This window comes from Corylus avellana, chromosome ca3, assembly GCF_901000735.1.
Source record: "Corylus avellana chromosome ca3, CavTom2PMs-1.0".
NCBI lineage: Eukaryota > Viridiplantae > Streptophyta > Magnoliopsida > Fagales > Betulaceae > Corylus > Corylus avellana.
The window spans coordinates 36,800,116-36,827,537 of NC_081543.1; the positions used below are offsets into that span (position 1 = coordinate 36,800,116).

At 36.4% G+C, this 27,422-nt stretch overlaps 4 protein-coding genes across 7 annotated transcripts in view; 2 read left to right on the forward strand and 2 right to left on the reverse strand.

The window, feature by feature from the left end:
* The first annotated feature begins 232 nt into the window (after positions 1-232).
* On the forward strand, positions 233-5,015 carry LOC132174806 (glucose-6-phosphate/phosphate translocator 1, chloroplastic). Its single transcript, XM_059586489.1, has 5 exons — positions 233-1,225; positions 1,768-1,993; positions 2,549-2,771; positions 3,741-3,954; positions 4,699-5,015. Exons 1-5 carry the CDS (start codon positions 731-733, stop codon positions 4,708-4,710), a joined length of 1,170 nt encoding a protein of 389 aa, XP_059442472.1. The 5' UTR covers positions 233-730; the 3' UTR covers positions 4,711-5,015.
* A 2,331-nt stretch (positions 5,016-7,346) lies between these two features.
* On the reverse strand, positions 7,347-11,588 carry LOC132175523 (tryptophan synthase beta chain 1). The gene is made up of 5 exons (XM_059587493.1): positions 11,078-11,588; positions 10,108-10,464; positions 8,926-9,368; positions 8,740-8,834; positions 7,347-7,801 (listed from the first exon to the last, which is right to left on the reverse strand). Exons 1-5 carry the CDS (start codon positions 11,459-11,461, stop codon positions 7,626-7,628), a joined length of 1,455 nt encoding a protein of 484 aa, XP_059443476.1. The 5' UTR covers positions 11,462-11,588; the 3' UTR covers positions 7,347-7,625.
* Positions 11,589-12,839: 1,251 nt separating this feature from the next.
* LOC132173777 (FHA domain-containing protein DDL) lies at positions 12,840-20,160 on the reverse strand. Of its 4 annotated transcripts, XM_059585382.1 has the most exons (10): positions 18,856-20,158; positions 17,490-17,518; positions 16,193-16,259; positions 15,925-15,982; positions 15,678-15,770; positions 14,823-14,937; positions 14,697-14,744; positions 14,569-14,614; positions 14,358-14,428; positions 12,976-13,102 (listed from the first exon to the last, which is right to left on the reverse strand). In XM_059585382.1, exons 1-10 carry the CDS (start codon positions 19,798-19,800, stop codon positions 13,063-13,065), a joined length of 1,512 nt encoding a protein of 503 aa, XP_059441365.1. In that variant the 5' UTR covers positions 19,801-20,158; the 3' UTR covers positions 12,976-13,062. The 4 variants fall into 4 exon arrangements, with proteins under 4 accessions (XP_059441364.1, XP_059441363.1, XP_059441365.1 ...); XM_059585381.1 differs by lacking the exons at positions 14,358-14,428; positions 14,569-14,614 and having other exon boundaries at positions 12,840-13,102; positions 14,702-14,744; positions 18,856-19,832; positions 20,053-20,156; XM_059585383.1 differs by lacking the exon at positions 12,976-13,102 and having other exon boundaries at positions 14,395-14,428; positions 14,702-14,744; positions 18,856-20,160.
* Positions 20,161-25,464: 5,304 nt separating this feature from the next.
* The window catches only part of LOC132174549 (F-box protein At3g62230-like), a 3,098-nt gene continuing 1,140 nt past the window's right edge, over positions 25,465-27,422 (forward strand). Inside the window, exon 1 of the mRNA XM_059586187.1 lies at positions 25,465-26,385. Coding sequence (XP_059442170.1) covers positions 25,465-26,385 — 921 coding nt within the window. The remainder of the gene's footprint in view (positions 26,386-27,422) is intronic.

The following is a 27,422-nucleotide window of genomic DNA, read 5'->3' on the forward strand; positions in this document are numbered from 1 at the left end:
AAATCAAGGCTTCTTGGCAAAGTTGACCCTATAAATTAGTAATATCAGAAAAACCTTTTGACCACACCCATAGATGCCTTCTGTGATCTTTATAGCTCTTGTACAAATGGCAAGACGGTATTGGTTTCTGCAGCCATCAGAATTTGCAGGTGACCACAGCATAACAAAACCTTACAAAACCAACTTTCCTTCACCTTTCCAACAGAGAAAGTTGATCTTACGTTTCAATGCAAAGGGAACCAAGGCACATGAATATTTGGTAACATTGCGTGGACTGAGATTTCAGAGAAGAAACCCATTGGAGATTTCGAAGGCCATCAAAATTCACCAAACCCAATAAAGTATTAAACCCTCAACCAACCAAGAAAAAAAAAAAAAGGAAAAATAAAAAAAAGCGAGAGAAAGAAAACTTTATCAATCCTTTGTTCTACTCTCGTACTTATTCGTAGATCACACCCAAAATATCGGTCTCCCAGTTTGTCATAGCTATTTATAGATCACCGATCGCCACCCAGATATCAATATTTTATGGTCTTGATCGTGGCAGGGTCAAAACCAAAGCTTTTGAAAATAAATTCAAAGGTTGTTAAGGTGTTGGCTTTCCCTTCTCGACTCTAGGCTGAGTGGTCTCTTTGAAACTATATATATTCTCTGATCGTTTTTTCGCGTTTCTGCAAGATACCCAGAAAACCCAGTTGGATTTTCCTTTGAAAATTCTATCTTTTACGCCATGATTTGCTCTGTGAAACAATCTGTCACGACGACGATTAATGGGTCCGATTTGTTTCTCCGAAAAAGGTCGCCGGCGGCGTCGATTAGGCGATCCTCGCTGCTTTTACCGGCTCTGCATAAACCGGAGCGACTGACCTTATCGGTTTCGAAGCCTTTGCATGTGTCATCGGTTGAGAATCTGAGTTTAAGAGCTCGGAGAGATTCGATCAAGTGCGAGGCTTACGAGGCGGCGGACCAATCGAAGCCGGTGGAGCCGGAGGGGAAAGCGGCGGCAGCGCAGAAGGTGAAGATCGGTGTGTATTTCGCAACGTGGTGGGCTCTGAACGTTGTGTTCAACATATACAACAAGAAGGTTCTGAATGCGTTCCCGTACCCGTGGCTGACCTCGACGCTCTCGCTTGCATGTGGGTCTCTCATGATGCTGGTGTCTTGGACCACGAGGATCGCCGAGGCTCCCAAGACCGACCTTGACTTCTGGAAGGCTTTGTTTCCGGTGAGCAAAAACTTGGATTTTGTTTGGTTGGTGAGAAACTGGAAAGAAAAATGAAGTTTTTGGGTCGTGTGTTAAATTTCTTTTTGTGTTGTTTTGGGTTCGATCTGGTAGTTGTTATAGTATTTGCCAAGATATTTGAATTCTGAAAATTAAGAAAGTAACCTATTTGTTTGGTTACTGAGAAAGTTAAGGAAAGAGAAAGAAAGTGATGTTTTGAATGGTTTGTTTCTGTTGTTTGATTTCAAATATGCTAGAAAATAAATAAATTTATTAACCCAGGTTGGTCAAGCGGTTGATTTTATTGCAATTTGGTGGTCTTTTTTCTTTTTCTTTTTTTTTTTTGTTGTTGAGGATTTTAATGATGAAAATTTTAAATTATGATTCCATGTCTTTACCTGCGTTTTATTGACAACCAAACAAAACAATCAGGGTCTTTTGTGTTTCTAGTGTTTATTATGTGGCTTAGATTTTTTTGAGCTGCTTGAACTCTTTGGCTTTCTGGAATGGATTGCAATCTTAGTGTTTGCTAATGTTTTGAATAGGTTGCCGTGGCACATACAATTGGACATGTTGCAGCTACTGTGAGTATGTCAAAGGTTGCAGTTTCATTCACCCACATCATCAAGAGTGGTGAGCCTGCTTTCAGTGTATTGGTTTCAAGGTTCCTGTTGGGTGAGAGCTTCCCGGTGCCAGTTTACCTGTCCCTCCTTCCAATTATCGGTGGTTGCGCTCTTGCTGCTGTCACTGAGCTCAACTTCAACATGACTGGTAAAAAAATGAAACTTTATTTGTGACACCTGCAATCAGTGAATTGCTTGATTTATCACTTTGTCATCTGCTCTTGTTCGTATTTCATTAGTATCTGTTCCTTTTTTTTTTCTTTTTTTTTTTTTGGATGAATGGGATACTTTTTTAAAAAAAGAAACAAAACAATTGCAAAACTCTCCAGCTTAACTTCTGGAACACCTGATGCTACTCAGCTTACAAGCAACACTCTTACCATTTACATGTAAATCATATACATTTTCTCTCTATACTAATGTTGTCAGCAACCAATTTGAAGGATAAGTTTTTAGTTTCTGTTTTTCATTTTCATCTTTTCGCTTGTTTTTTCTGGTGACTTAAATCTATAGTGTTTCAACTTGCGTGTTTATTTATTTTTCAACCCAGGAATCTCTAGTCAGTTGTTGAGATTATTTTTTGTGTTGTGGGATAATTGTGTCATTAGAGGAAGTTCTACTGGTTGGAGTTCAAATCTTCTTGATTTGCTTTAAGGGTTATTTTCAGAGCCATGAATTTGGTTTTTTTGACTCACTGCTTCAGGTTTTATGGGGGCAATGATATCAAACTTGGCATTTGTCTTCCGGAACATATTCTCAAAGAAGGGCATGAAGGGGAAGTCCGTTAGCGGAATGAACTATTATGCTTGTCTGTCTATGTTGTCCCTTCTAATTCTCACACCATTTGCTATTGCCGTGGAGGGACCGAAGATGTGGGCTGCTGGTTGGCAAACAGCCATCTCACAAATTGGACCCCAGTTCGTATGGTAATTATGTGACTACTACCAATTCTAATGTCCTTGTTCTGTTTGGTCGACAATTGCATTCTACTCCGTCTGTTTGTGCATGTTATACTATGGTAGATTATATGATTGAATGGTAAATCAATTGCTGAAAGCAGTATCTATTCCTGGTTGGGATGAAAACAATATATGACATTTTTATTATTTCATTTTTTGAGGATGTGAATATTTTGTTTTTTGGGTTTTCAATGTCGTATGAAGTATCACTTTAACAATCAAGTTTGATATTTTTGCTCGTCTATTTTTCTACTAAGTCAAATCTCTTCTAGAGATAAGTTGGATCTTCTTGGTAGGATGCACATGCCACATAAGTTTTGCGTAGGAAGGATTACTTGCTCTGGAAGTTGATCAACGTAGATGATTATATGCATACCATTGGCAATCCTTTTTTTTTTTTTTCCCTCCCTTCCAGATTAATTAAAAAATTGCAAACCAAAATTTGATATTCAACCTATTGGCTTTTATTTTTCCGTATTCTATTTTCTTTATGTTATTCATGCTCAAATCTGTGAACTGTACTGGAAGGTGTCCTCAATTTCTCGTCCGAATGAATATACCATCTCCGACAGAGTCTGGGGGCCTTATAGATTATACATTGAAGCAGTTTATTTAAATACCTGATTTTGAGTATTATTATACTAATTAAGTAGATTAGAAACGAAAACTCAAGCAAAGCCCTCAGGCTTTGTTTTATCGCAGAATGCGTGCATTGTATCTTGAGTAAATAATGTCATACACCACATTTTTATCCCACTTTATCCAAGGGATGATTGACAGTGTCACGTTAATAAAGTGTGATAAAAATATGGTATATGGCATTTCTCTTGTGTCTCTTGTTTGATTTCCATTATTTGTTGAAAAGTATGATACTGTTTTCCTTATCCCTTGCCGACTATTAAGTATTAACTATGTGGCTGTTAATTGTCCATGCAGGTGGGTGGCAGCCCAGAGTGTGTTCTATCATCTCTACAACCAGGTGTCATACATGTCCCTGGATGAGATCTCTCCCTTGACATTTAGCATCGGAAACACCATGAAAAGGATATCTGTCATAGTCTCCTCGATCATCATCTTCCACACGCCAGTCCAGCCCATCAACGCTCTTGGTGCTGCCATTGCTGTTGCTGGAACCTTCATCTATTCCCAGGTATTTCCCTGTTCTCTCTCCGAGTGTAGTATGACTCTTCATGGTTTAGTAATTGCTTATTATTTCAAAAGCCAACAATACCATGTTAGACACTACTTTGGTCCAAACTGGTTAATTGTTATCCGGACAAAACTCATATGTTTGCATTCTCATTTTACTTGAATGTATGTGAAAGTTGCCAAGAGAAAGACTAAAAACCTTTCTCTTTCTTTAAGTATACTTGGGCAACATTAACAAGACTTATTTTATGCTCACTTTTTTAAAAATAATAATATTAATAATTGAATATCAGTTATGAGGCAAAGATGAAAGATGGTATAGGGGAAGTGTAGTAGAAAATCTGTCCTCAATTGTTGTGGTTGTTACCTACTCCTGAATGCATAGAAAGTGTTTGGCATGAAGGTTAGGCAGAACAACCATGATTCAGACATCAAAAAAACACTTCTTGAGCCCTACTTATGTGGTTGGCTTATTTGATAAAAACATAGGTGGGGTTGATTAATTCGCACGCTGGTTTGAGTGTTGCAGTTAGGTGGCCGGGGTGGATCTTAGCTACCAATCTTTTGGTTGATTTGGTGTTAGGTGAATCTATATGCCACATGCCTGTTTAATTAGGATATCTATCCCTTCATTTATTATTACTTAGAGGAATATGCTTTTAATATCTTCCTTAACATTCCAACTGTGTGTCTACATTTTGCTTGAGAGATTGATTATAACAAGAACATGTTTTCCATTTTTCAGGCAAAGCAGTAAGAAGGCCAGGGTTCAAAGTTTTAGATTTGTTATGTAGGAGATCAAGATCTGGTCCCCCAGAGTGATGATAAAATAGGAATTGCTTTCAGAGTTGATGACTGCTGGATTTTTATTCAGATGAACCAACCAGCTTGTCTTGGTGTAGATAATAAATAATAGTTTTTCTAGAGAGCATTATTCCTGTTATACGGATATTACCACAAGGTTGGTTGCTGAGTTTTTTCTACTAATAAACAAGGGTAATGCCTCGGACCTTGTCTGTTTTGAGAAACAGCTATTATAATTTCCAAGTCCATTTATTGCCATTTCTCTTTCTTTATTTTTGTTACCATTTGGTTTGCATAATTAAATATCTGAAAAATATCCTGTGTTCAAATAGACGGTTTAGATTGATTTCAATACCACTTTCAAAAAATAATAATAATAATTAAGGGCTTGTTTGAAATTGCGTTAAAAGTATTTTTAACACTCAAAAAACTCATTTTAAAAAAAAATGTATTCGTTTAGTAAACAAATTTAAAAGGGTTTTTAAGGGTTCAAAAAGTCTAAAAAAAAAAATTAAAAAACAAAAATTGGTAAAAGTTTAAAAATGAAGTTTTTGTCCGAAAGTTCTTTTTGACTTAAAAGTTATATTTTTCAAACGTAATCTCAAATAGGCTCTAAGACTAACATATTAGTTTTTGAAAAATGTCAAGTGTTTTTTTGGTGTCTTCTCAACTGTGATGTAGTTTTTAAAATCACTAATAGATTAAAAGTCAATAATGATAATCTCAAATTCAACGATAATTTTAAAAGTCACATTATAGTTGGGAGGACACTAGAAGAACACTTAGCATTTTTCTTAATTTTTTTGAAATAGTTGTAAAATAAAATAAAATAGAATGTTAGAATTCATAATTTTATTGAGTTCTTGTTGAACAAAAAATGATTGGCAAACAATAGTAGCAAATTGGTGAATTACATTATTCTTATGTAAAATATCTCTAATTATTGCATTTTGATTAAATATCTGCAATTATTTAATCATTGAAAATGAGTCAAATAGTATAAATATCATTGAGGGTGGGACAAAGGGGGTTGATGGACTGGTAGATGTTTTGAGTAATTAAAGTATTTTTGGGACCGGAAGGATCCGGATATAAAAAAAGCATCTTCCTTTCCTTTTACATGGCGGCGACGCAAGTGGCAACCTTTGTCCTTTCCTTGTGGTGGGGCATACTCACGAGTTGGCCTCCTACCGACAAGCATGAGTTATTTTAAAGACAAGTGATCAGTTTTATTGTAGATTTATATGGATTTTAGGTAAATTAATGGTAAATTATATAAATTTAATATTTAATTTATTGAATTTACAAGAAAATAGGAGTAAATTATTGAGAGTAATCAATTTTTTATTTTATTTTAAAATCATCCCTTGAATCGACTAAAGTTACGGCTTCTCCCTCTTTTTTTTTTAAACTTTTTAACTTCTTCCCTACCCTACTATTGAGAGTTTTTTCTCCTTCAAGTGAAAGCCCCCTCTTGTACTTAAAAAAAAACAAGAAAGTCTCCCCTCTTGCAGAGTGCCCAATGAGAAGGCCCTTGCTTTTTACTCTTCTATTTCTCCTCTTTTTCTTTTTTCTTTTTTTTTTTTTCTGAATTTTGTCTTTTTGTTTGTGTCTTTGTAACCAAATGTAGTTGCCAAATTGCCAATATACCTCCACCTTCACCTACGTGTCATGACATCCCATTTCCATCACCTTTGGTGGGCTCCTCACCACTCTTGTTAGTTGTTGCTCTCTTTCATTTTGGTTTTTGTCTCCATATAGGGATTGGCTATAGCCAGTGTCCCCCTATTCTACACTATGATTCCTCTAGTCTGCCCTTTCACGCACTTTCGCTAACAATTTGTTTGAGATTACGTTTGAGAAATATAACTTTTAAGTAAAAAAATTTATTTTTAACAAAAATTTCATTTTTAAGCTTTTTTGACAAAAGCGTGCTTGATCATTTTTTGAGTAAAAAAAGAAAAAAAAAATTACTTATAAAATTTTTTACCAAATAAGCCAATTTTTGTTTGACACGTCTTTTTAAATAGTAAAAAATATTTTTAAACTCTCGAACACAATCTCAAACAAGCTTTGTCATTCTCAATATCAGTGCAATCTTTCCTGCTCTATAAAGGAAATAAAGAAAAGAGTTTCTCTGAGCAGCCTATCCTTAGCCTGCCCTTTTCTTGGCCTGCATGCTAAGAAGCCATTAGGGCAGGCCAGTTATTTGGGCCACCATCGGTGCTTTTTAGAACGTTGTTTTGACTCTACTTGGGTAGTTGCTGAGGCCCAAAAACATATCATCGAGCAATCCGCAGCCATTTATCAATTTTATTGTGAAAACTACATAGAGAAATGATTTGCAACGTCATAGCTGTCTAGTTTTTACATCCAAATTTGTTCTAAACTTCAGTGTCATTGGATTGAGCTTGATTTTTGCCAAGTGACTAATTTCTTATACACAGGAATCTAAACCTCCTAACAACATTGTTGTCAAATATAGATTCCACGACGAACTTATATTAGAATCCCCTCAATTTATTGAGTACATGTTGAAAAAAAAAAAAAAAACATTCAAAGCAAACTCTACTTGTACAAAACATGAAGTTATATCTGATAATAACCTTTATTTGTATAAAACTACTAAATAGATAAACATATAGTCTACTAATAAAAATGTCTATGAAGACTAAGTTGGCAGCAATCCTCGCAAGTTCTCTTTAATAAGTTTGTCTCCTCTTGTAATCAAATCTCTATTGTCGTAAAAGTCTCACAGGTGACAAACAAAGCTTTTCAAACAGCTCAACCAGCAAAAAGAATGGGGAAAAAAAGATAGAGAAGGGGGGTTCCTTAATTTATTCGAAATGGCAAACATGGACATCACCATCAAATCTGCAAATGCTTGATAGCTGTTTGAACGTCCTTATCCCCTCTGCCACTGCAATTAACCACAACCTTAATTCCATTTGGAAGAGTAGGGCACAGCTGCTCCAAATAAGCCAATGCATGGGATGTCTCCAGAGCAGGGATGATGCCCTCTAGTCGCGATAATCTCTTAAACGCTGCATGTAAAAATAAATCAACTTAAAAAAAAAAAAAAATTGAATCCTAAGAGTAACTTCAACCTGGGACAATAGGGAAACTACTGGTGTGGCCCAACACCTCTTCAAGTTCATACAATTCCAACAAGAAAATTAGGATTGTTTTCCAACAGCAGGGGAGAAATTTTGTACAACAATCCATGCCTTTGGAAATGTATGTAATCCACGGTCTAAACTGTTTTTAACAAATCCAACATCTAAACCATTTTAACAGGTCTTCTGAAAATAACCCATTTATGTAGAGCCAGAGGCAAACAAATTTTTAGCAAGATGTATTTGTCAAATCATCATGGTAAGTCAAGCATGACAAGATTGCTGCAAACTCAAAAAGACGAACAGAATAAGATTTTTTTTTTTTTTTTTTTTTGCAAAAATGCAAAATTAAGATCAACATTTTCAACAGCCGACAAGGTTTCCATCATAACCATGTTTGTTCAACAAATAATCTGTGCAATAAAATAGCGCGGGAAAAGGACATCCAGAAATGCAATATCTTTAATGGTTTTCAAGTTTATCTCAACTTCAAATACATTAGAAGGAAGAGGATCAATTATGAGCTAGCTAGAGGACTTTCTTTTGCAAGAACAGAAATGACTGAAGAGCAAATGAATTATGCAAGGACACAAGAAATTGATGGTTGAATGAAATAAATGATGGTGTATTGGTGGATTCTATATTGATATCAAGCTTCAAACGCTAACAGTGGCAAAAAAAAGACATCACGCATCCCCACACCAACGGAGAATGCCATGTATAAAAATATATTCAGTAAACAATTGAAACAATTATTATTATTATTATTATTATTTTTTTTTTTTTTTTTTTTTTTTGTTTATCAGCAAAGATGACATAACTACCCCCTCCAAAAAAACACACAAAGTGTAAAGTAGATGCCATACCTTCCAATGCTTCCTCATCCGTGACGTTATAATATTCAGCACGTCCTGTATCTTTCAAATAACTATGCTCCGGTCCAACCCCAGGATAATCCAAGCTAAGCCAGAAAGTAAAGACGTAGAATTAGAAAGAACACAATATGAAGCCACACCAAAAGTTATATTGACAAAATCAATTAATTGTCTTACCCTGCACTTATGGAATGAGGTTCTATTATTTGCCCATCTTCATCCTGTAATAAATAGCTCATAGCTCCATGCAAAACCCCAACTTCCCCTTTTGTCAAAGTGGCAGCATGCTTACCACTGTCCAATCCAAACCCTGCAGCTTCCACACCAATCAACCTAACATCCTTGTCATCAACGAACTCATGGAAGAGTCCCATGGCATTCGAACCTCCACCAACACATGCTACCAGAATCTCTGGCATCCCTCCCCACTTTTCTAGTGCTTGTTTTCTGGTTTCTTTACCAATCACAGCATGGAACTCTCGAACCATCATGGGGTATGGGTGTGGCCCAGCAACAGAGCCCAAAATATAGTGGGTTGTCTCCACGTTAGTTACCCAGTCCCTAATAGCCTCTGAAGTAGCATCTTTCAAGGTGGCTGTTCCAGAATGGACTGGTCTAACCTGGTTCATAATTTAAATATTGGTAAGTGCAGTTTTGTATATAACAAAGAAGGATAAATGCACCACAAAAATCCATTTAATCCTTTTATGGTAAATAATATACAAGTCCTAATACATCAGGCAGTCTTTCCATCCCAAGAAACTAAAAAGGATTTAATGGGAGCATTTTAAAATTAAGCAAGGTAATTTTGTCCCAAATAATAAACTGTATAGTCCAATTGGGAAACATAAGCTACAAAAAAGACGTGTACATACAAAATTAAGAGGTTGCTAATTGTTAGCATATGGCAAGCCTTAGTTTTCTTAAGTGAAATATGGGGTGAACTAAAAGCTTAAATACCTAAATCCAAAGAAAGAAATTAAAACTAGCGTAGACTGGTACTTCCATGCAGCAGAAATTTGTATGTATATTTAACTGTTTGGCCCTGCTTGGTACATAATAAAAAGTTTGATTCAGAGATGGAAACAGATTATCATCCCTTCACAAATCAAGAGCAAATTAAACAAACCACTATGGATAAGGCTGCCCAGATAAAAAGCACGCCAAATAGAGACCCAACAAAAGCCTATAAAACCAATAAGAGGCCATTCTAAGATGAATGGCCATATCAACAACTAATTAAGGGTTATTTGCAGATGATGTTTTCCCTAAAGAGCTTAAATGACACATTGCAGTGGTCTAAGCATAAATTAGGCAACATCACGCAGAGCTGAAGGATGAAAACTATGACAAACAAACCTCAGCACCAAGAAGTCGCATTCTGAATACATTAAGTGATTGCCTCTCCATATCTTGTGCACCCATGTAGATGACACACTGCAAACCAAACCGAGCACAAACTGTGGCTGTCGCAACTCCATGCTGACCAGCTCCGGTTTCAGCAATAATCCGTTTTTTCCCCAATCGCTTGGCGAGCAAAGCTTGGCCAACAGCATTATTGATTTTGTGAGCCCCAGTGTGGTTCAGATCTTCCCTCTTAAGATAAATGTGTGGCCCTTCACCGTTAGGACGCTTATAATGCTCAGTTAGCCGCTCCGCAAAATACAGAGGACTCTCCCTTCCAACATAGTCTTTCAAGATCCCATTCAGTTCTTTCTGCAATATCAAAAAAATTCAGCTCGTAATCAATAACTTCAATACATATACACAAACCCACACACGCTTGAATTTCTTTTCCACCAAGATACTTAAGCACTCAAAAAGGCACATTTTCAATGTTTAAAACTTCATTGCCTCATTCCGCTTCGTCCAACTGATATATGTCGTATATTCTCTAAAGAACGAAATGGATCATTTTGATTTCAATACACAAACTTAGTTCTTTTGGTAACAAACTATGATAGTCAACAAAATTACTTATATTTGAGAAATTATAGTTCAGTATCAGCGCCTCGTTACTCTCATACCAAGCTATTACTTCCATAACACATTACAGCAACATGAAAATCTCATGGAAAGGATAGCCTCAGCCAATATAACCATTTTCTTAATTCCTGCATTCCTGAACTCTCCGTAAATGGTAACCTTGAAAATGAAGGAAAATTCAAGTAAAGCGATAAGACTTTAGCACACAGAACATCAATTCCACATTTGGTTCTGAAACTCCATTCTTTTCCACCCCAGCCAAGAAAATCCTCCCAAAATTTTGCACCGAACCAAGCACAACAGATAAACCAAAAAAAAAAAAAAAAAGTCAAATCAAAAGAACCTGAAACTCCTCATCGCCAGCGAGAGAGTAGAACGCGGCCTCGAGCTCGGTGAGCGCGTGCATTAGGGTTTCGGGGACGTACTTCCCGCCGAACTTCCCGAAGCGGCCAAAAGAATCGGGTCTCGGAAGGAGCGTAGTAGAAGAAACCGACCAGTTCTCCTCATTGGGGCGGTGCTCCATCTGGACGGCCAGGTCTCGGGTTCCAAGCGTGCAAGAGACAGCGAAAGAAGAAGATTTGGCGGGGGAGGGGGAGGGGGAGGGGCAGGAGGAAGTAAATTTACGGAAGCTGAAGGGCAAATTGGAGGGAAGATAGGGTTTGGGAAGAGCGCAGGTGCGACGGGTGGTGGCGCTAGTTGTAGTGGGGGTTGTGGTGGACAGGGCCATTTTTGGGAACAATTGCCGATTGTGTGCGGGTGTTGATTGTTGAATCAGCTTTGGGTTTTTAATCAAATGTGATTTTGTGTTTGCTGTTCGCTTTTTGCCAATTTCCTTTTCTTTTCTTTTTTTTACTTTTTTTTCTTGTTTTGGAATCTGAAAGATCTCTCGTCTGTCAGACAGATATAAGACCGTTTTGTTTTAAAACTTGACAAGTGGGAAGGAAGGGTGTTTTACGTCTCCATCCTGCTGACTTGGATTTATGCATCATTCCACGTGCTTAACATCTTGTCTTCAAATGAAAAAAAAAGATATATAGACCATTTTGTTTTAAAACTTGACAAGTGGGAAGGAAGGGTGTTTTATGTCTCCATCCTGCTGACTTGGATTTATGAATCATTCCGCTTCACCTCTTCCCTTGTTATGTGTCTTACTCTACACAGTTTTTTTTGGAAGCTTGTAGAGTTTTAATGGGGGTTTTTATACTATCTATGGTTTTATCTATTACTTTACGTTGCGGTTTAAAATTACATTCGCAAGTTACGTTTTACTTCCAGATCTTTAAGGTGGATGTCTGTCTAGATCGAATTTTACTATTATCTTCTTGTTTTCCTGTCTGTAATTTTTTTGTTGTTGTTTCCCTGCTGTTGTTGTAATCTCGGTTGGTTTTAATGAGATTGAGAACAGTTTCTCATAAAAATATATAGATATATCTTGTCTTCAAATGAACAAAATATATGTATATATATATATATATATATATATATATACTTGTCTTGTCCTGATATAGATTACCTAATCTTTTCTTTAATGATGAATGGCCGAATATAAGGACTAATTAAATTACAATTGGCTATAGACCACGCTTTATAAAACGAAAATCACTAGTTTGAATTCATTTTCTTCCTCTTGTATAGACATGTAAAAAATAAATAAATTAATAAAATTACAATTTAACTGTATATATGATATTTTAAGTTAATTACCCTTCTAAATTTTAGGGACAAAAGTTTCTTCTAAATTTAGTTTTAAAAAAAAAAAAAAAAAATCTTCAAAACCAGCCTATGACACTTAAGCACGTAAAAAATACACATTTTTCTAATAATTCTATTTTTTTAAAAAAAATCATGTTTTTCTCTCACGCTATCGCACACGGACACATGCCAAGTTTAATTGACCGAGTTCGAAAAAATTCATCTAACACAATTTGGAAGCAATTTCTTTCCAAATTTTAAATGATAATATAGACCATTTCACTTGAAAGTCTCTCTAGCTGCTAGGCATTTCAGCCCAAGAATCTTCTTACCGGTGGTAGTGATAATGTCTTCTCATGACACAATCAGGAATAAAAGCTAGAGATATTTGACTCCAGAATCAAGCGAGAGGATGCCAAAGAAATTATGAGGTCATTGTTTATATAAAAGAAGTATGAGTTAAGGCATTCAAACTGTTCCTTTCAGCAACACCGGTAAAAAGACAATCAAACTCAACTGCATCTACAGAAAATACAGCACAAATGAGCTGCAAATAGTTCCCATCCGTCAAAGAATCAACATGTTTCACATGCTGAAAGGAGGAGGCGGCACATTGGACGAGCCAACTTCTGCCCATCAAGTGGCGGAGTTCTCGTGCAGTAGTACATACTCTCGGCTACAAAAAGCAATATATAGAAACGAATTAAAATGATGCATCAGAACTGTCTAAAGAAGATCTGAAATAGTGCAATGCATGACAAGCAATGAGTAAATCAATTTTCATAGCCACAAATAGGTAGGAAACCCCATGTTTAAGGAAGAATTCTTATTTGAATAAGTATGGTACACAGTAAGATCATGCAACACGGAGGAATATTAGGCAGAAATGCTGTAAATTATTCACCACAAAGCTCAAAACTTTTATCCTGTCTTTGCACATTCAGATACTAATCACAAACAACGCTTTGCGTACTATGAGTTTTAACCATTTTTGACAAGTTTGCTACATATGTATTAACTCAAGCTATGAAATAATGTGACTCAGATACACTCATGCATCACATTATATCATACATCTAGGAGTTGACAAATGATAATATAAGTTGAAGAGAAACACAACTTTAATGTGCGAGCATAAGAGAGAGTGCATTGCATGTCAATGGCGGACATTATTTCACCACTTGAGCATTACTACACGCTTTTGGTTTCAACTCAATTTCAATATCCCTTCCCCATTTTTTCCCCTTTTATTAATATAGTTTGAAATTCTAAATAATTACACCCACCCACCTACTGTCACGAAAACCCAAATGCAAACCTAGACAAGGTTTGCTAGCTTATAGTAACTTGATAATCTAAAGTAAAACATAGAAAATGCAAATCCACTGCCAAAATTTGGAGGCATTTGCTATCCTCCTGTGGGTTAAAGCTTCAATAGATAACTTGATATTGTTTAAAAGCCTTTGGATAGTTGAGTATAAGATTCTCAATAACCCATATTTAGTTTAGGTGTCAACAAAATATTTCAAAAACCAGCATGACATCTAGAAGCATGTGTTACCTCTTAAACCTTATCTATTCTCAGAAGACAATAATAGGTTCCCAGTACTAAATTGGAAAGAATATCAACATTGTTTTCCTTCAACCAGAGCAAAAGAAATCTTTATAGATCATAAATTTGACATGTCAGGTGTCATAGATACCATGAAACAATTTAATAATGCTTTATTTGGCGCATCTTAGAAAGGGGGCAAAAACATATTGCATGTCTCTAACAAAATATCTCATTTAGAAAAATTTGAATCACTAACTACTACTAACATAGTAAAACAAACTTTCACATTCAATTGCAATTTTAGTCATAAAATTGAATAAAGCACTAATCTGATCTAACATTTGAAAGCATAGTTGCATACTAATTAGTGGCCTACCTACTATTACCAAACCTAATAGTGTCTTTTTCAAAAAGTTCATAATAACGTTCAGGCTCAATGGCATTATCCTGCAAACACCAAAGAACGAGTTAGACAAAATTGCTAAAAAAAAAAAAAAATGCAAATTTTAATTTGTTAACACTATTTATACAAATGAACAAATTAATAAACAAAAAATGAAAACAAGATATCAATATGAGAAACTTACATTAATATAAGTTTTATTTGTGCTTCCAAGGTCCATTATGTAAGGCCTACCAAGGTGCAAACAAAAGATCTTAGATATCAATATTGTCCCCCCACTTCGTAAAAGTAATCGCAAATTCATTGTCTTACCTTACTTTCTTTGTTAATGTACCATCGCCTTCCTCCTTCTCTACTTGTCTGACATGGTATGGAAAAAAAATTAAACAATGTTCAGGAACATCAATGACAAAATGAAACTGCTAAACAAAAATATACCGGAATTGAATGACAGCATGTTGCTTGCTGCAGGATGGGTGGTCCGTTGGAATGTCTGCCACCCTTCTTTCCCTTCCAAAAAGATAACAACTTTGGCGGTGTATATAAAGGGGCTCTGTTGATAATATGTACTTTTCAAAACACATTTACAGTGGAAGGATCGGAACTATTGATCATCACTACTATTTTCTCACAAACACAAATTAATAATGCAAGAGGAATGAAAAGGGGCAGCTAGCATTAGCTAATATGGGGCCTAGTACACGCACAATAAGAAAAAATCCAGATGGAAACACAAGCTTGCATGGTGTGGAACATCACCAAGCACAAAGTTGTCATTGAATAGAAAATAGAAAAAGGTTTTATGGGAGCATAACTAGAAGTAGCAGTCAATTAGACAATTGAACTAACTTCTTGAGGATAAGAAAATGCCATCAAGCCAGGAAATAACTAAGACAGACTCAATGAAAGTTTAAACCCATTTTTAAGCTGACGTTAGTGGTATAAAATACACGAGTGCTTTCCATATGTAAAAAATGACAAAAGGAGAGTTGAAAGTAGATGTTCACTAAAGTAAGAAAAGAGAAATAGAAATACGAATCAATCTTTTTTCTCCATTCCTTTCTTCCCTTCATCAAAACATATCAAAAGAAGAATATCATCCTTTCCCTTCCCCTACCCCTCAAGCAGCAAAACACAGTTTAAGAGAAAAAGTGAGAAACCAGCCGACCAACAAGATGACATGCATTTTTATTTGCGACAAACAAATATGAGACATCTATGGTCCAAGAAAGGGAAGCAAGAAAGAGGAGAGATGACTTCCACATGTAAGCTCTATAAGACATTAAAACTTGCCATTTAGCACTTCACCACCCTTGAAGACATAAAGCCGCCATCTTATCTCAGGTTGTCGAGCATCTGAGGGTTCAGTGAACAGCAGTGTTATACCTGACAAAGTAACACCCACTTAGCAAAGGAATTCAAAATTTGACGTTAAAACCAAATTTACATCCACCTGAACAATGAATCAGACAGTCCTACACTACCAAACAAACAAAGGAATGGGAATAACATATTGAAATCAAGGAAATAGAAATATCACCTCTGACTCTATTGGTTTCTGCAGCAAGCTTTCCAGAGAGCTCAAACGATGGTTTTTGCTGCAATGAAGGTAACAGTGCTTAAATAGAATGAATATTCTTTACCCATTCAAAACAACAAAACGTGCACCATGATAATAAAGCTCAAGCTTTAAGGGAATAAACAAGGCCTTTTTTGCCACACAACTTCGATATGTTGGTGCAGATAACCAATAAAAAAACCATGATCTTTGAATAATCAAAAAAGGCAAATACCAAGCTAAGCATTACCGTTTCCTTTGCTTCCAGAGCCTCCTCAGCAGCCTTCATCTTAGCTATTGAATCATCCTCATTATTCCTGCCCAAGCAGCAGCAAACCCCAATCAAAATCTACATCAAGACTGATCTCAATAATAGGACTGCATTCTCAATCTTGAGAGAGAAAATAATGAAAGAGAAAAAGAAAAGGTTAACAAAGTATAGTATATTAACTAGCATACATTCAATTTAATTACCACAGCAGCTCCAAATTCAAAATGCATTTTTCTTGAAACTGGAGCAAACTCAGATCCTTGGACTTTAGAGCTGAAGGTTACACCTTCTATTTTCTTTTCCTTTTCCTTTTCCTTTTTTTTTTATTTTTTTTATCATCTGTTACACCAGTTAAGTTGCTATTAAGATATTCTTCACAATATATTTTCCTTTCAAGCCAAATTCTTCAAAATTCTTGTGAAATTTAATTCCCCTTGTTGGTAATGGTTTTTATTTAAATTTTATTGTTTATCAACTAAATTTGCATGTACATGAGGCTTGTCCCCTGTTGGCAGGGGAAAAGAAGCGTCTGAAATCCAGAACCAAGGATATAACAGTTTTGCATCACACAAAACTGAAAAGTTCACATAGAAAGGAGGAACATTGTGCATAATTCTTCTTCGTTTCTTGTGCATTTAATAAGTGTCAATTAACCAATCTAAGGAGAGGGAGAAGAAGCCAGTATTCCACTGCAAATTTCACCACTTCCATCACAACATAAACTGATTAAAGCTTACTCGACAAAATGGGGCCAGATTGGTAGGGCTGCAGCTTTTCAGAATATGAGAAGCTAGCTTTGAAAGCTATCATTCGGCTGCTTCTTAAAAGCCACCCAAATTTTTACAAAACCGCAACAAAAAGTCTACCACCAAACGGCTGCATGGTAGCTTCTGCGATTTAAAATCAGAAGCACTCCCAAAAAAGCCGCACCCAAACAGAGGGGTCCTTGGTAATAACATATTGCTTCCACTTAACTTTCACTACTCAACATCCACCTTATATATTACAATATGGCTAAAATACAAAAATGCATAGCTAGTTTATGTAACATGACTGACTCTGTTTTTTATTTTTCTATGCTCACCTGAGAAAAGTAAATTCTATATAACTAAAGAAATGTTTTTTTTGTTTTAATGACCGGGAACCCCTTCAAGGCAGGGCCAGTTCGTGTACCCACCATTGTCAAGAAACCCGGGACCCATGCTTCACACATAACTAGAGATATGCTAATAAATTCGTCATTTAATCTTAAGTTTTGAAGTCATCAGCAGCTTACCGCCCTTCAGCTCCTCTTAAATTTGTCACCTGAAAAGATTTGAAAATTGAACACAGTCAGGCACTTTTAATAAGCATCAATGCAAGGAGAAACAATAACAACCAAAATGCATCAGTGAACATATGTCCAGAAAACAAGAATCCCAATTTCCAAAGTAATTTGATAATAAAATTTTGTTTTGAGTTATCAACATAGCGGGAAATGCATGCTAAACAAAAATAAATAAATTCACAACTGAGAAGTCAGCTAAAATTAAATCCTTCAAGAACTGATGGATTTCTCACCCTCTGCATGACTCTACTCCAATTATTTTCTCTTCATAAGTTATCTTATTAGGGGGAAACAATCACATCATATATCAACCTTAGAACACTAATTTCTTATATCTTGTAGCAGTTGGTGCAAGAGTACAGCACTAGCTAGTTAATCCTGTGCCAATAGCTGCCATACAAATGGACAACAAAAGCACTTCTTAACTCAACTAAACAAAGCCTTAAAAAATCCAGCGCCATTTCAAACTTGTGGGTAAAAAGGTTCAAAGTTCAAAATGCAGCTCTATCAACTGATATTTAGCAGTGAATTGGAGAAAAAAGTTCCTTCTTTTCACCACCTTGAACAAGATTCTCGTTCCTCTGATTTTTGTGATTTCCTTGCTTTAAATGCAAGCAACCCTTCGTACCAGCATATTAACTGGTTTTCGCAAAATTAAATCAGTTCTAATAATTTCTCCTTGATTTTCCTAAAAAATGGTGCCAAACCTACGATCAAGTCTCCTCCTTAGTCATCACTCTAAAAAGTTGGATAAAATAGAGATGAAAGTATGCTATTTTCTTAAGACTTAAAATTCTTAAAAATTTGTTGCTATTGTAGAAATGCATGTCCAACATTGATTTAGATAAGCAAAATCACAAATTGAGTAACTGGAATAAAATGTTAACATCAATAGAATGATAGTAGTAGCACTAGAGATAACAACCCCAAAGGCGTCTAATTAGGAGAGGTAATGGGCTCCAACATCCACTCTCAGGTTATTATATTTTTCACTTTTTTCTTTTCATTTCTTGTTTCTTGTAAAATACATTTTCTCACATTAAAAATGTCATTCTCGGCTTTCTTCTCCAGCAGTCGGGCATTCTAACCACATTCACTCACTTTTCAACTAAAAGCTTCATCAGTTTTCTTCACATATGTCTACTGCTGCTTATCCATAAAGTGTAAGTCATTATCCTCAGTTTGATGACTACTGAGGCTAGTCCTAGATATGGAAACTCTAATCTGATCTTTCCAGTTTCAACTCATTTTCATTTGAATCACATTTATGACAAAAAAAAAAAAAGCATTTGAAGGAGTGGATATCACCAGACACCTCGTCACGAGCTCTGGTATCAGCTTCTTGTTGAGGAGATAGAGATCTATGTTTGCTCCTGCGCTGATGATCTGAAGGAGAAGTAGACCGCTCATGTCTTGATCTAGAAGATTTCCCATCGTCATCATCCCTACCCGACCTTCTCTCTTTTCTCTCAGCCCCAGTTTCCCGATCAGAACCCCTTTCCCTATGTGTCCCCCTATCACTCCCCCGGCCATTTTTATTTTCATGCTCTCTCTCAGTTTCTCTCTCAACCTTAGTATCATCTTTCCCAGACCTTCTCTCTTTTCTCTCGCTCCCAGTTTCCCTCTCAAAATCCCTTTCCCTATGTGCCCCCCTATCACTCCCCTTTCCATGATTTTTTTCATGCTCTCTCTCAGTTTCTCTGTCAACCTCATTATCATGTCTCCCCAGCTTTCTCTCTTTTCTCTCACCCACAGTTTCCCTCTCTGAACCCCTTTCCCTATGTCTCCCCCTGCTGTGATTCTTTTCATGCTCTCTCTCAGTTTCTCTCTCAACCTCTCTTTCAGTTTGTGATCTCCTCAACTGCTTTGTCCGGGGAGAAGGCGAGCGAGCTCTCTCAGTTTCTCTCTCTTTTTGAGCCTCAGCTTGAGCTCTCCTCAACCGTTTTGTCCTGGGAGAAGCCGACCTAGCTCTGTCAGTTTCTCTCTCTTTTTCAGCTTCAGCTTGAGCTCTCCTCAACCGTTTTGTCCTGGGAGAAGGTGAGCGAGCAGCAGGAGAACTTGACCTCACATGCCTTGGAGATTTAGCGTGAACAGAATGTTTCTCTCTTTCCGGAGATCTAACCTTGTGCGAGCTCCTTTGACGGGTGGGTGATGATCTCTCTCTTCGAGATGGGCTCCTCCTAGACGGACTCCTTCTATGAGGAGACCCCCGACCCCTAACCGGAGATTCTGAATGATTGGTTATATTACGCCCCATCATTGATTCTCAATACACTGACAGACCTTTTCCTACTGAAAACAGTCAATGCACATCAAACCTAAATCTCTCCAAAAACACTCCAAACCTAAATCTCTCCAGAAACATACAAATAAATGTATACAAATCACGTAAATGCGTAAAAATATGAATGAAACCCTAAGGCTCCGTTTGCTTCGACGGAAAACACTCAAAATGCCGATCAAACCAGACAGAGAAGTGAGAAACAGAACAGAACGAGTCAACGGAACTTACCGAGTCGGTGAGCGAGTGAGACTGAGCTCGGTGCTGATAGGGTTTGGGTTTCGATGGTCACAGTGAGGGGTTTTGGGGGCATCGGGGTGGTGTGAGAGCGAGTTCTAGTGTGGTTGGTCTAGTTGATTTCAGTGTCCAATGGGAGCTTGCCATGTTAGAATGAGAGTCTGATTGGGATTGGCCCTATAGATCCTGACCGTCTATTGCAAAGAGTTCCGAATGAACGAACGGCTTGGAACGAATCGCGCTCACAAGGGTTGATAGGGTGCAGCTTTCCGTTTAAAAAGTTCCAAAGGCGACTATAGCCTGTTGCGTCGAATCGAATCTTGTTGACAAGAGCTTTTGTAACGAAACTTTAAAAACGAGTTACCTAGCTATGTGGCAATGTTTGCAGTTTTCAACGGCGAAATGCTGAGGGGGTAATGCTTTTCAAAAGTACTTTTAAAGTTTTCAACGGCGAATAAAATAAAAATATTATTTCTTACATTAGTATTTCGAAACCGAACATTATTTTTCAATCTAAAACTCTATTAATATTTTTCTTTATTTTAAAACATAAAAAAATTTATTTTAATTAACACCCTCTAATTTCTCTATCCTCTCCCTACGTAATCATGGCTCAACATTTTGGCCAGGCCACGATCCTCTTTATTTTTAGCCAATGGCAAGATGTTCGTATACTATTCATTAATTGTAGAAAAAAAAAAAAAAAACATTTTAACCATTTTGAAACTTTTTTTTTTTTTGTGTTTGTTTTTGTTTTTATAACGATGGTTTTTTTTATTCATTTCATAACAGTAAAAAATATTGTTATAGCAAAACAATATCATAAATACAATGAACAAAATTTTGTATCCAAATATGATATATATGCTTTATTTAATTCTTTGAATGTCACAACGCAATCTCTTTTGCTACATTAACCATCAATGACAATTATTCTATATGTCTAATATTTCATTTGTTATTTATCAGTGATTTGCTCCGAAGGGCTGGCGAAACGGGTTGGCGGGTGTAACACATCCAGCTTCAAGTGGCATGATATTGTTCGCTTTGGACCAAGCTCGCACAATTTTATTATTGGGTTTACCCCCAAAATGCCTCATACCATTTAGAGAGAGTAAATTCCATATAAATACATCATATTTTTCATACCTAGGCAATGTGGGATGTCACAATCACCCTCTCTTATGACCTAACGTCCTCGTTAGCGACCCTCAAGGGCTTATGCACGCTCCCCCCATCTCAGGTTGGGTTATGGCTCTAATACCATATGTAACACCCTGTTCCAAGTGGTATGATATTGTCCGCTTGGGGCCAAGCCCGCACAGTTTTATTATTGGGTTTATCCCCAAAATGCCTCATACTATTTAGAGAGAGTAAATCCTATATAAACACATAGGAGTGTCAACGCGGTCCGGTTTCCCTATTTTTTGCCAAAACCAGAACCGAAACCGGGGTACCCCGGTTCTCAATTTTGAGAAATCGGGACCCCGGTTAACCGAGGTCCCGGTTACCGGCCGGTTCCGGTTTTACCCGGTCCGATAACCAGTTTTTTAAAAAAAAAATTGGTTTTTTGGCTTATTTTAGGTATTGGGCCTAAAATAAGCCTTTCTTTTTTTTTTTATAAGTTGGCCCATTTTAAAAAAAAAAAATCTATTAGTTTCTTTGTCTAAATTAAAGGGGTTTTGTTATGATTGTTCCAAATAATTAAAAAATAAACCTAAAGAAGTCCAAAAATCCAAAAAAAAATCAATGTTTTTGCCTATTTGGGCCTTAGAAATAAAAATTTAATTTTTTAAAATACCCTAAACCTAAACCTAAGTGTAAAAAATATTAATATATATAATATATATATTAATATATAAATATTATTAAATAAATGGAAACCCGGTTCCGGTATTCCCGGTAAAAACCGGGTACCAAAAACCGGTACCGGAACCGGGGTACCCGATTTTTTGATTTTTCAAACCGGAACTGGAACCGGGACCCCGGTTTCCCGATTTTCCGGTTCCGGTTCCAGTTTTCCGGTAATTTTTGATACTCCTATAAACACATCATCTTTTCCATACCCAGGCAATGTGGGACGTCACAGCAGGTCGACCCGTAATAACACGCCGCCCATTTATGGTAAACCCAAACACGACCCATTTAGCTAAATGGGTAACCCCCAAACTCGGACACAACATGACTATTTCAATGGTTACCCGACACAGTTTAACCCGTTTAAAATAATAGATCGTGTTGGGTTGACATAACCCAACACGACTTGTTTAAAATTTGAAGATGAAATACAAAACAGGCTAGACAAAATGCGATCTTTCCTACATGAATGGTTAAGACAGGGAAGAAGAAATTATGTTGAAATTGCAGAAAACCAAACACTATAAAATCATATTTAACATTCCCCAAATTATATATGGGAAAGGACAAAAGAACCAAAAAAAAAAAAAAACAAAAACAAACAATGGTAGAAAATAGTTCAAATGAAGATCATCAATCCATGACTACACTTATTATACATACAAATTCCCATAAGCAATCACAATGCGCTGACTCCACTTCCACTTGTAATAAAAACATATCTAAAGCCAAGTGTGACTCGTGTTAGAGTTAGCCTTTAGCAAAAGAATTTGGTAGTCTTCTCCACCCTCGGAACATAACTTGAGCTGAACCTCGGCAAAGTGCGATATCGGAGGCGTGAGAAAGAGAGGGGGAGAGCGGCAGAGTGCGACGCCGGCAACGGGTGGAGACAGAGAGCGATGAGCAGAGAGAGAGAGTGGCGAGGGGCAAGCAAAGATAGTGAGTCAGTGAGAGGGAAAAAGAGGGGAAAATCAAAGAGTGATGGAGAAAGAAAAGGGGTGGGCACGGCTTGAGAGTGTGAGGAGAGTTGGAGAGGGAAAAATGTTTTAGGTTTAGGAGGTCCACCGTCCTTTAGTTTTTTTTTTTTTTTTTTAATAATTATAAACGTGTCTGGTGGGTCACCTACGGATTGATCTACCAGACACAAAATAAACGGGTTGACCCGTTTATGACCCAAACCCGTTTAGGGTAAATTCAAATCCGGTAACTTTATGTCGTGTTCGTGTCAAGTTCGTGGGTCATATCAAAATTGTCAGCCCTAGGTCCCTTCGATAAATAAACTTGAGATAAATAAATTATTAAAAAAAAAAAAAAGAGTAGTAAATTGAAGATCTAAGCTCATGGCCTCGTGCGTCACCTCCATCTAGTACCACTTGATCGCGTTGAAAGCTCATGATCAAGGCCATATCCCACCAAAAGAAGAATCACAACATAAGGTGGAGGTATGCAAAAAATGATTAAAAATAATATTTAAAGAAAATAGACAGTGAAATAGATAACATACTTAAATTCGTATTTAAAAATAGAAAAAACTTTATTTTAAACTCTTAAATTACTACGAATTTTGAGAAGACCCTCTCAAATTTAAAAAATTTTCAATTTTACCTCATGAACTTTCAATTTGATGCAATATACCCATATCCGTCAAATTTTAAACATTAAAAGTGATCAAATGATCTTTATAGTCCTAATTTTTTATAAAATTCTAATTTATCATTAATTTTAAAAAATAAATAAATAAAAAATTGAAGAGTAATTTGGTCTTTTTAGTTATTTCCCTTAGGGGTTAACGGCTGAATCTAACGAAGGGAGTCATTTGAATCAAATTGAAAGTCTAGAAGGTTAAATTGAGAGTTTTTAAAATTTTGAAAAGTCTTTTCAAATACGTAGTAGTTCAAGAGTTTAAAGTAAAATTTTATCTTAAAAATAAGAATGCAAAATAAAAATTGTAGCTCTTTGAGTAGCTAGCTATCATTGCTATGTGCAAATAAGATTCCTCCATCAACTTTCTCCTATCACTTTTTCACACAAAACAATGAATCATACTTTATATATATATAACACAAAAAATCAAAGAGGAAATTCACCTTAACGCAATTAATGGCGGTACAGTAAATCACATCAATAGATACATGAGCACCAAGGCATTAAAACGGAAGTGACTTCAACAACTTTTGTAGGTACAATGAAAAATTTATTCAATTCAACCATTGTATATACTTTATTTAACTCTTTGAATGTCACCGTCTCAATCAATTTCTACATCTGAAGTATATTCTAGTGAATCACTTCCTTGGCAACTACTTGGTACATTTGAACCTTTTCAACTAGATAATAATTTCATTACTTTTCCATATTCACTACAAGCGCTTTCCATCGTGCAATCTCTTTCACTGCCTTAACTCTCAATGACAATTATTTTATATGCCTGATAATTTATCCGTCATCTTTGGAATTACAAATTTGTTATTGCTCATCCACAAATTGCAAACATTTTTTTGCCTCGTGCATCGCCTCCATCTAGTACCACTTGATCGCGTCGAAGGCTCATGATCAGGGCCATTATCACAACATACAAGGAGGCATGCATAAAGGCAGTGATAGAGAGTGAGAGAGAAGTGAATATATATATATATATATATATAAAATAATATATAAAGAAAGTAAATAGTGAAATACTTAAATTCTTATTTAAAAATAATAAAAAAAAATTTATTTAAGACCCTTGAATTACTACATATTTTGAGAAGATCTTATTAAATTTTTTAAAAATTCAATTTTATATAATGAATTTTCAATTTGACACAATATACCTATATCCTTCAAATTTTAAACGTTAAAAGTGATTAAATGACCTTTATACTCTTAATTTTTTTTATAAAATTTTAAATTTATCATTAATTTTAAATTAAAAAAAAATTAAAGGGTAATTTAGTTATTTTATTCATTTCAGTTAAAAATTAATGGCTGAATCTGATGAGGAGAGTAATTTGAATCAAATTAAAAGTTTACGAGATTAAATTAAAAATTTTTAAAAATAATTTAAAAATACGTAAGAGTTCAAGAATTTAAAGTAAAGTTTTATATTAAAAATAAATAAGCAAAATAAAAATGGTAGGTTTTGAGTAGTTAGTCATCATTGCTCTGTGTAGATAAAGTTCTTCCATCAATCACTTTTTCACACAAAACAATGAACTATATATATATATAACACAAAAAATCTAAAAGGAAACTCACCTTAATGCTATTAATGGCGGTGCAGTAAATCACATCAACAGATATATGAGCATCAACGCATTAAAACGGAAGTGACTTGTACAACTTTCGTTTGTCTTCACAAACCTCCCGCCCGCCCAAATTTTCAAAGAGATCAACCGACGCAATGCTTTGCCGAAACCCAAACACCGCAACGGTTTCCTGCTCGCAACGCTTCAGGCATCATCATCATCACCACTATAAAACCCCACCATCTGCTTCCTTCAAATCCCAGGCTTTTTTCGAACAAAACTCACAGACGACACAGACATACATATATATATATATACAGAGATGGCCAGGAATTCGGACATGTTCAACAAGTTGACAGACTACCTTCTCTTCATCATCGTCTCTCTGTTGCCCTTCAAAGAGGCGGCAAGAACCAGCGTTCTCTCCAAGCGTTGGCGCCATGTCTGGCGCGCAACGAAGAACATTGACTTCAATGAGAGATTCTTTGTGAGAGCCGGCGAACCGGACGAAATCCAAGAGTCCCAGAGACTTTTTTTCGTCCATTTTGTCCGGCAATGGATGGAAAACTACCAAGAACCGCTTGTAGAAAACTTTCAACTCACCTTCACGAAGCCCGGAAGCTTCCGTGACGATATGGACCGCTGCATTGCATTTGCCGTCAACCGTAGCGTGAGATTTTTAGCCGTTGATTTCTCTGACCCGACATGGGGGGAAGACGATCTCGACGACCATGCAGCGTTGTTTGACTTGCCGTTGACCGTGTACGGACACGCAGTTCTCGAGTCTCTAAAGTTGTTCTCTTGCAGTTTTCGGATGTCTGAGTTTGTCAACTTCGGATTGCTTAAGGATGTCTCATTGGGTTGGGTTGAATTAAGGATGTCTGCCATTGAAGCAATCTTAGTGAACTGTCCCCTGCTACAGAGTTTGAGTTTGAAGAAGTGTTGGAACATTGAGCACCTTGATATCAAGGTGCCAAATTTGCAGCTGAGAAATTTGTTCATCGACAAGTGCAAATTTCTTCAAGATTGGTATGGGATTGAAGCACCAAATTTAAGGTTGTTCAAGTATTCTGGGGCTGTGGGGTTTTTTGAGGTTGAGATAAACAGGGAGGTTATGGAAGAGGCTGATCTTGATTTTGGGCTTGAGTTTGAGTTTGATGCAGCAGCAGGTCATATTCTCTATCAACTCCTTGAACAAATTTACCCCATCAGGATTTTGACCGTTTGCAGTTACATGCTTCAGGTATATATCATTAATTCCTTTAACTTTTTACCAATTCAACTTCTTTTTATATATATCAGATTTTTTTTTTGGTTTTTGGTAAGCATATGGTGCCTGGTTTAACATTTGGAGTACTTTACTTGTATATATTTGTACAACATTTCTAGGCACCATGAATTCGAGTGAATTTCCTCCAAATTTTGATTTTATGTGAAGATTGATTTCAAATGCATAAAGATCTTCTCTTGAAGGAATCAGTAATTTTGATGTGGGGGAAAAATTATAAAAATATTTTGTTGTGGGGAAAACAATGTACTCGCTTGGTAATGCTTTTTAGATTGAGCTTTCTGTTTTTTTTTTTTTTTTGGTTGTAATGTGATATATAAAAATAAAAGCTATTTTGAGTGTTTTATATTTTGTTGTGGACAAATATTCAACATTATATATTTGAGAAAGAATAATATTGTTCACACGTATTTTAATTGATTTTTCATGTTAATTATTTTTTTTTAAAAAAAAATTTGATAGCATTTCTGAAAAAAGCTGGTTTCACTTGTTTCATGAGGTGGGCTTCTTTTGCATTAGTGTCCACCTTAAAGAGTTATACTTATGAGTGACAATTTGTGTTCGCTTGTCATAGGTCGTGTTAAGACATACGTGAATGATGGCTATGTTTGGTAACAGACCGGGCTAGCACTGTAGCTGGAACGGTACTGTTTCAGCTACAGTGCCAGCAGCAAAAATTAATTTTTTACTTCATTTTTTTTTTAAAGCAAAGAAAAAAAAAATGAGGAGAAAGATGGGGTGGTTCCAGCCACCCCTTGGCCAAAATGGGGTGGCCGGACCACCCCATTTTTGGCCAAGGGGGTGGCTCCTGGCCTATCTGGGGTATGGGGTGGCCGAAACCACACCTAGCCCGGACCACCCCCAAATGCACCTGATCCCTCCTTTTTTTTTTGGCCGGCCACCCCCTTGGCCATGGGGGTGGTCGAACCACCCCCAGATCGGTCAGGGGGTGGCTGGAATCACCCCATCTTTCTCCTCATTTTTTTTTTTTT

What these genes read in the sequence shown, in the direction of transcription:
- LOC132174806 (XM_059586489.1), top strand. Translation starts at nt 731, where the DNA reads ATGATTTGCTCTGTGAAACAATCTGTCACGACGACGATTAATGGGTCC. An exon ending in TCTGGAAGGCTTTGTTTCCG is followed by an intron (nt 1,226 to 1,767) that starts GTGAGCAAAAAC and finishes TGTTTTGAATAG; the next exon opens with GTTGCCGTGGCACATACAAT. An exon ending in ATTGGACCCCAGTTCGTATG is followed by an intron (nt 2,772 to 3,740) that starts GTAATTATGTGA and finishes TTGTCCATGCAG; the next exon opens with GTGGGTGGCAGCCCAGAGTG.
- LOC132175523 (XM_059587493.1), bottom strand. Translation starts at nt 11,461, where the DNA reads ATGGCCCTGTCCACCACAACCCCCACTACAACTAGCGCCACCACCCGT. An exon ending in CCTCATTCCATAAGTGCAGG is followed by an intron (nt 8,835 to 8,925) that starts GTAAGACAATTA and finishes TTTCTGGCTTAG; the next exon opens with CTTGGATTATCCTGGGGTTG. An exon ending in GGATGAGGAAGCATTGGAAG is followed by an intron (nt 7,802 to 8,739) that starts GTATGGCATCTA and finishes TTTTACATGCAG; the next exon opens with CGTTTAAGAGATTATCGCGA.
- LOC132173777 (XM_059585380.1), bottom strand. Translation starts at nt 19,800, where the DNA reads ATGATGGGGCGTAATATAACCAATCATTCAGAATCTCCGGTTAGGGGT. An exon ending in AGAAACCAATAGAGTCAGAG is followed by an intron (nt 15,771 to 15,924) that starts GTGATATTTCTA and finishes TTACTTTGTCAG; the next exon opens with GTATAACACTGCTGTTCACT. An exon ending in GGGTGGTGAAGTGCTAAATG is followed by an intron (nt 14,938 to 15,677) that starts GCAAGTTTTAAT and finishes TATTATCAACAG; the next exon opens with AGCCCCTTTATATACACCGC.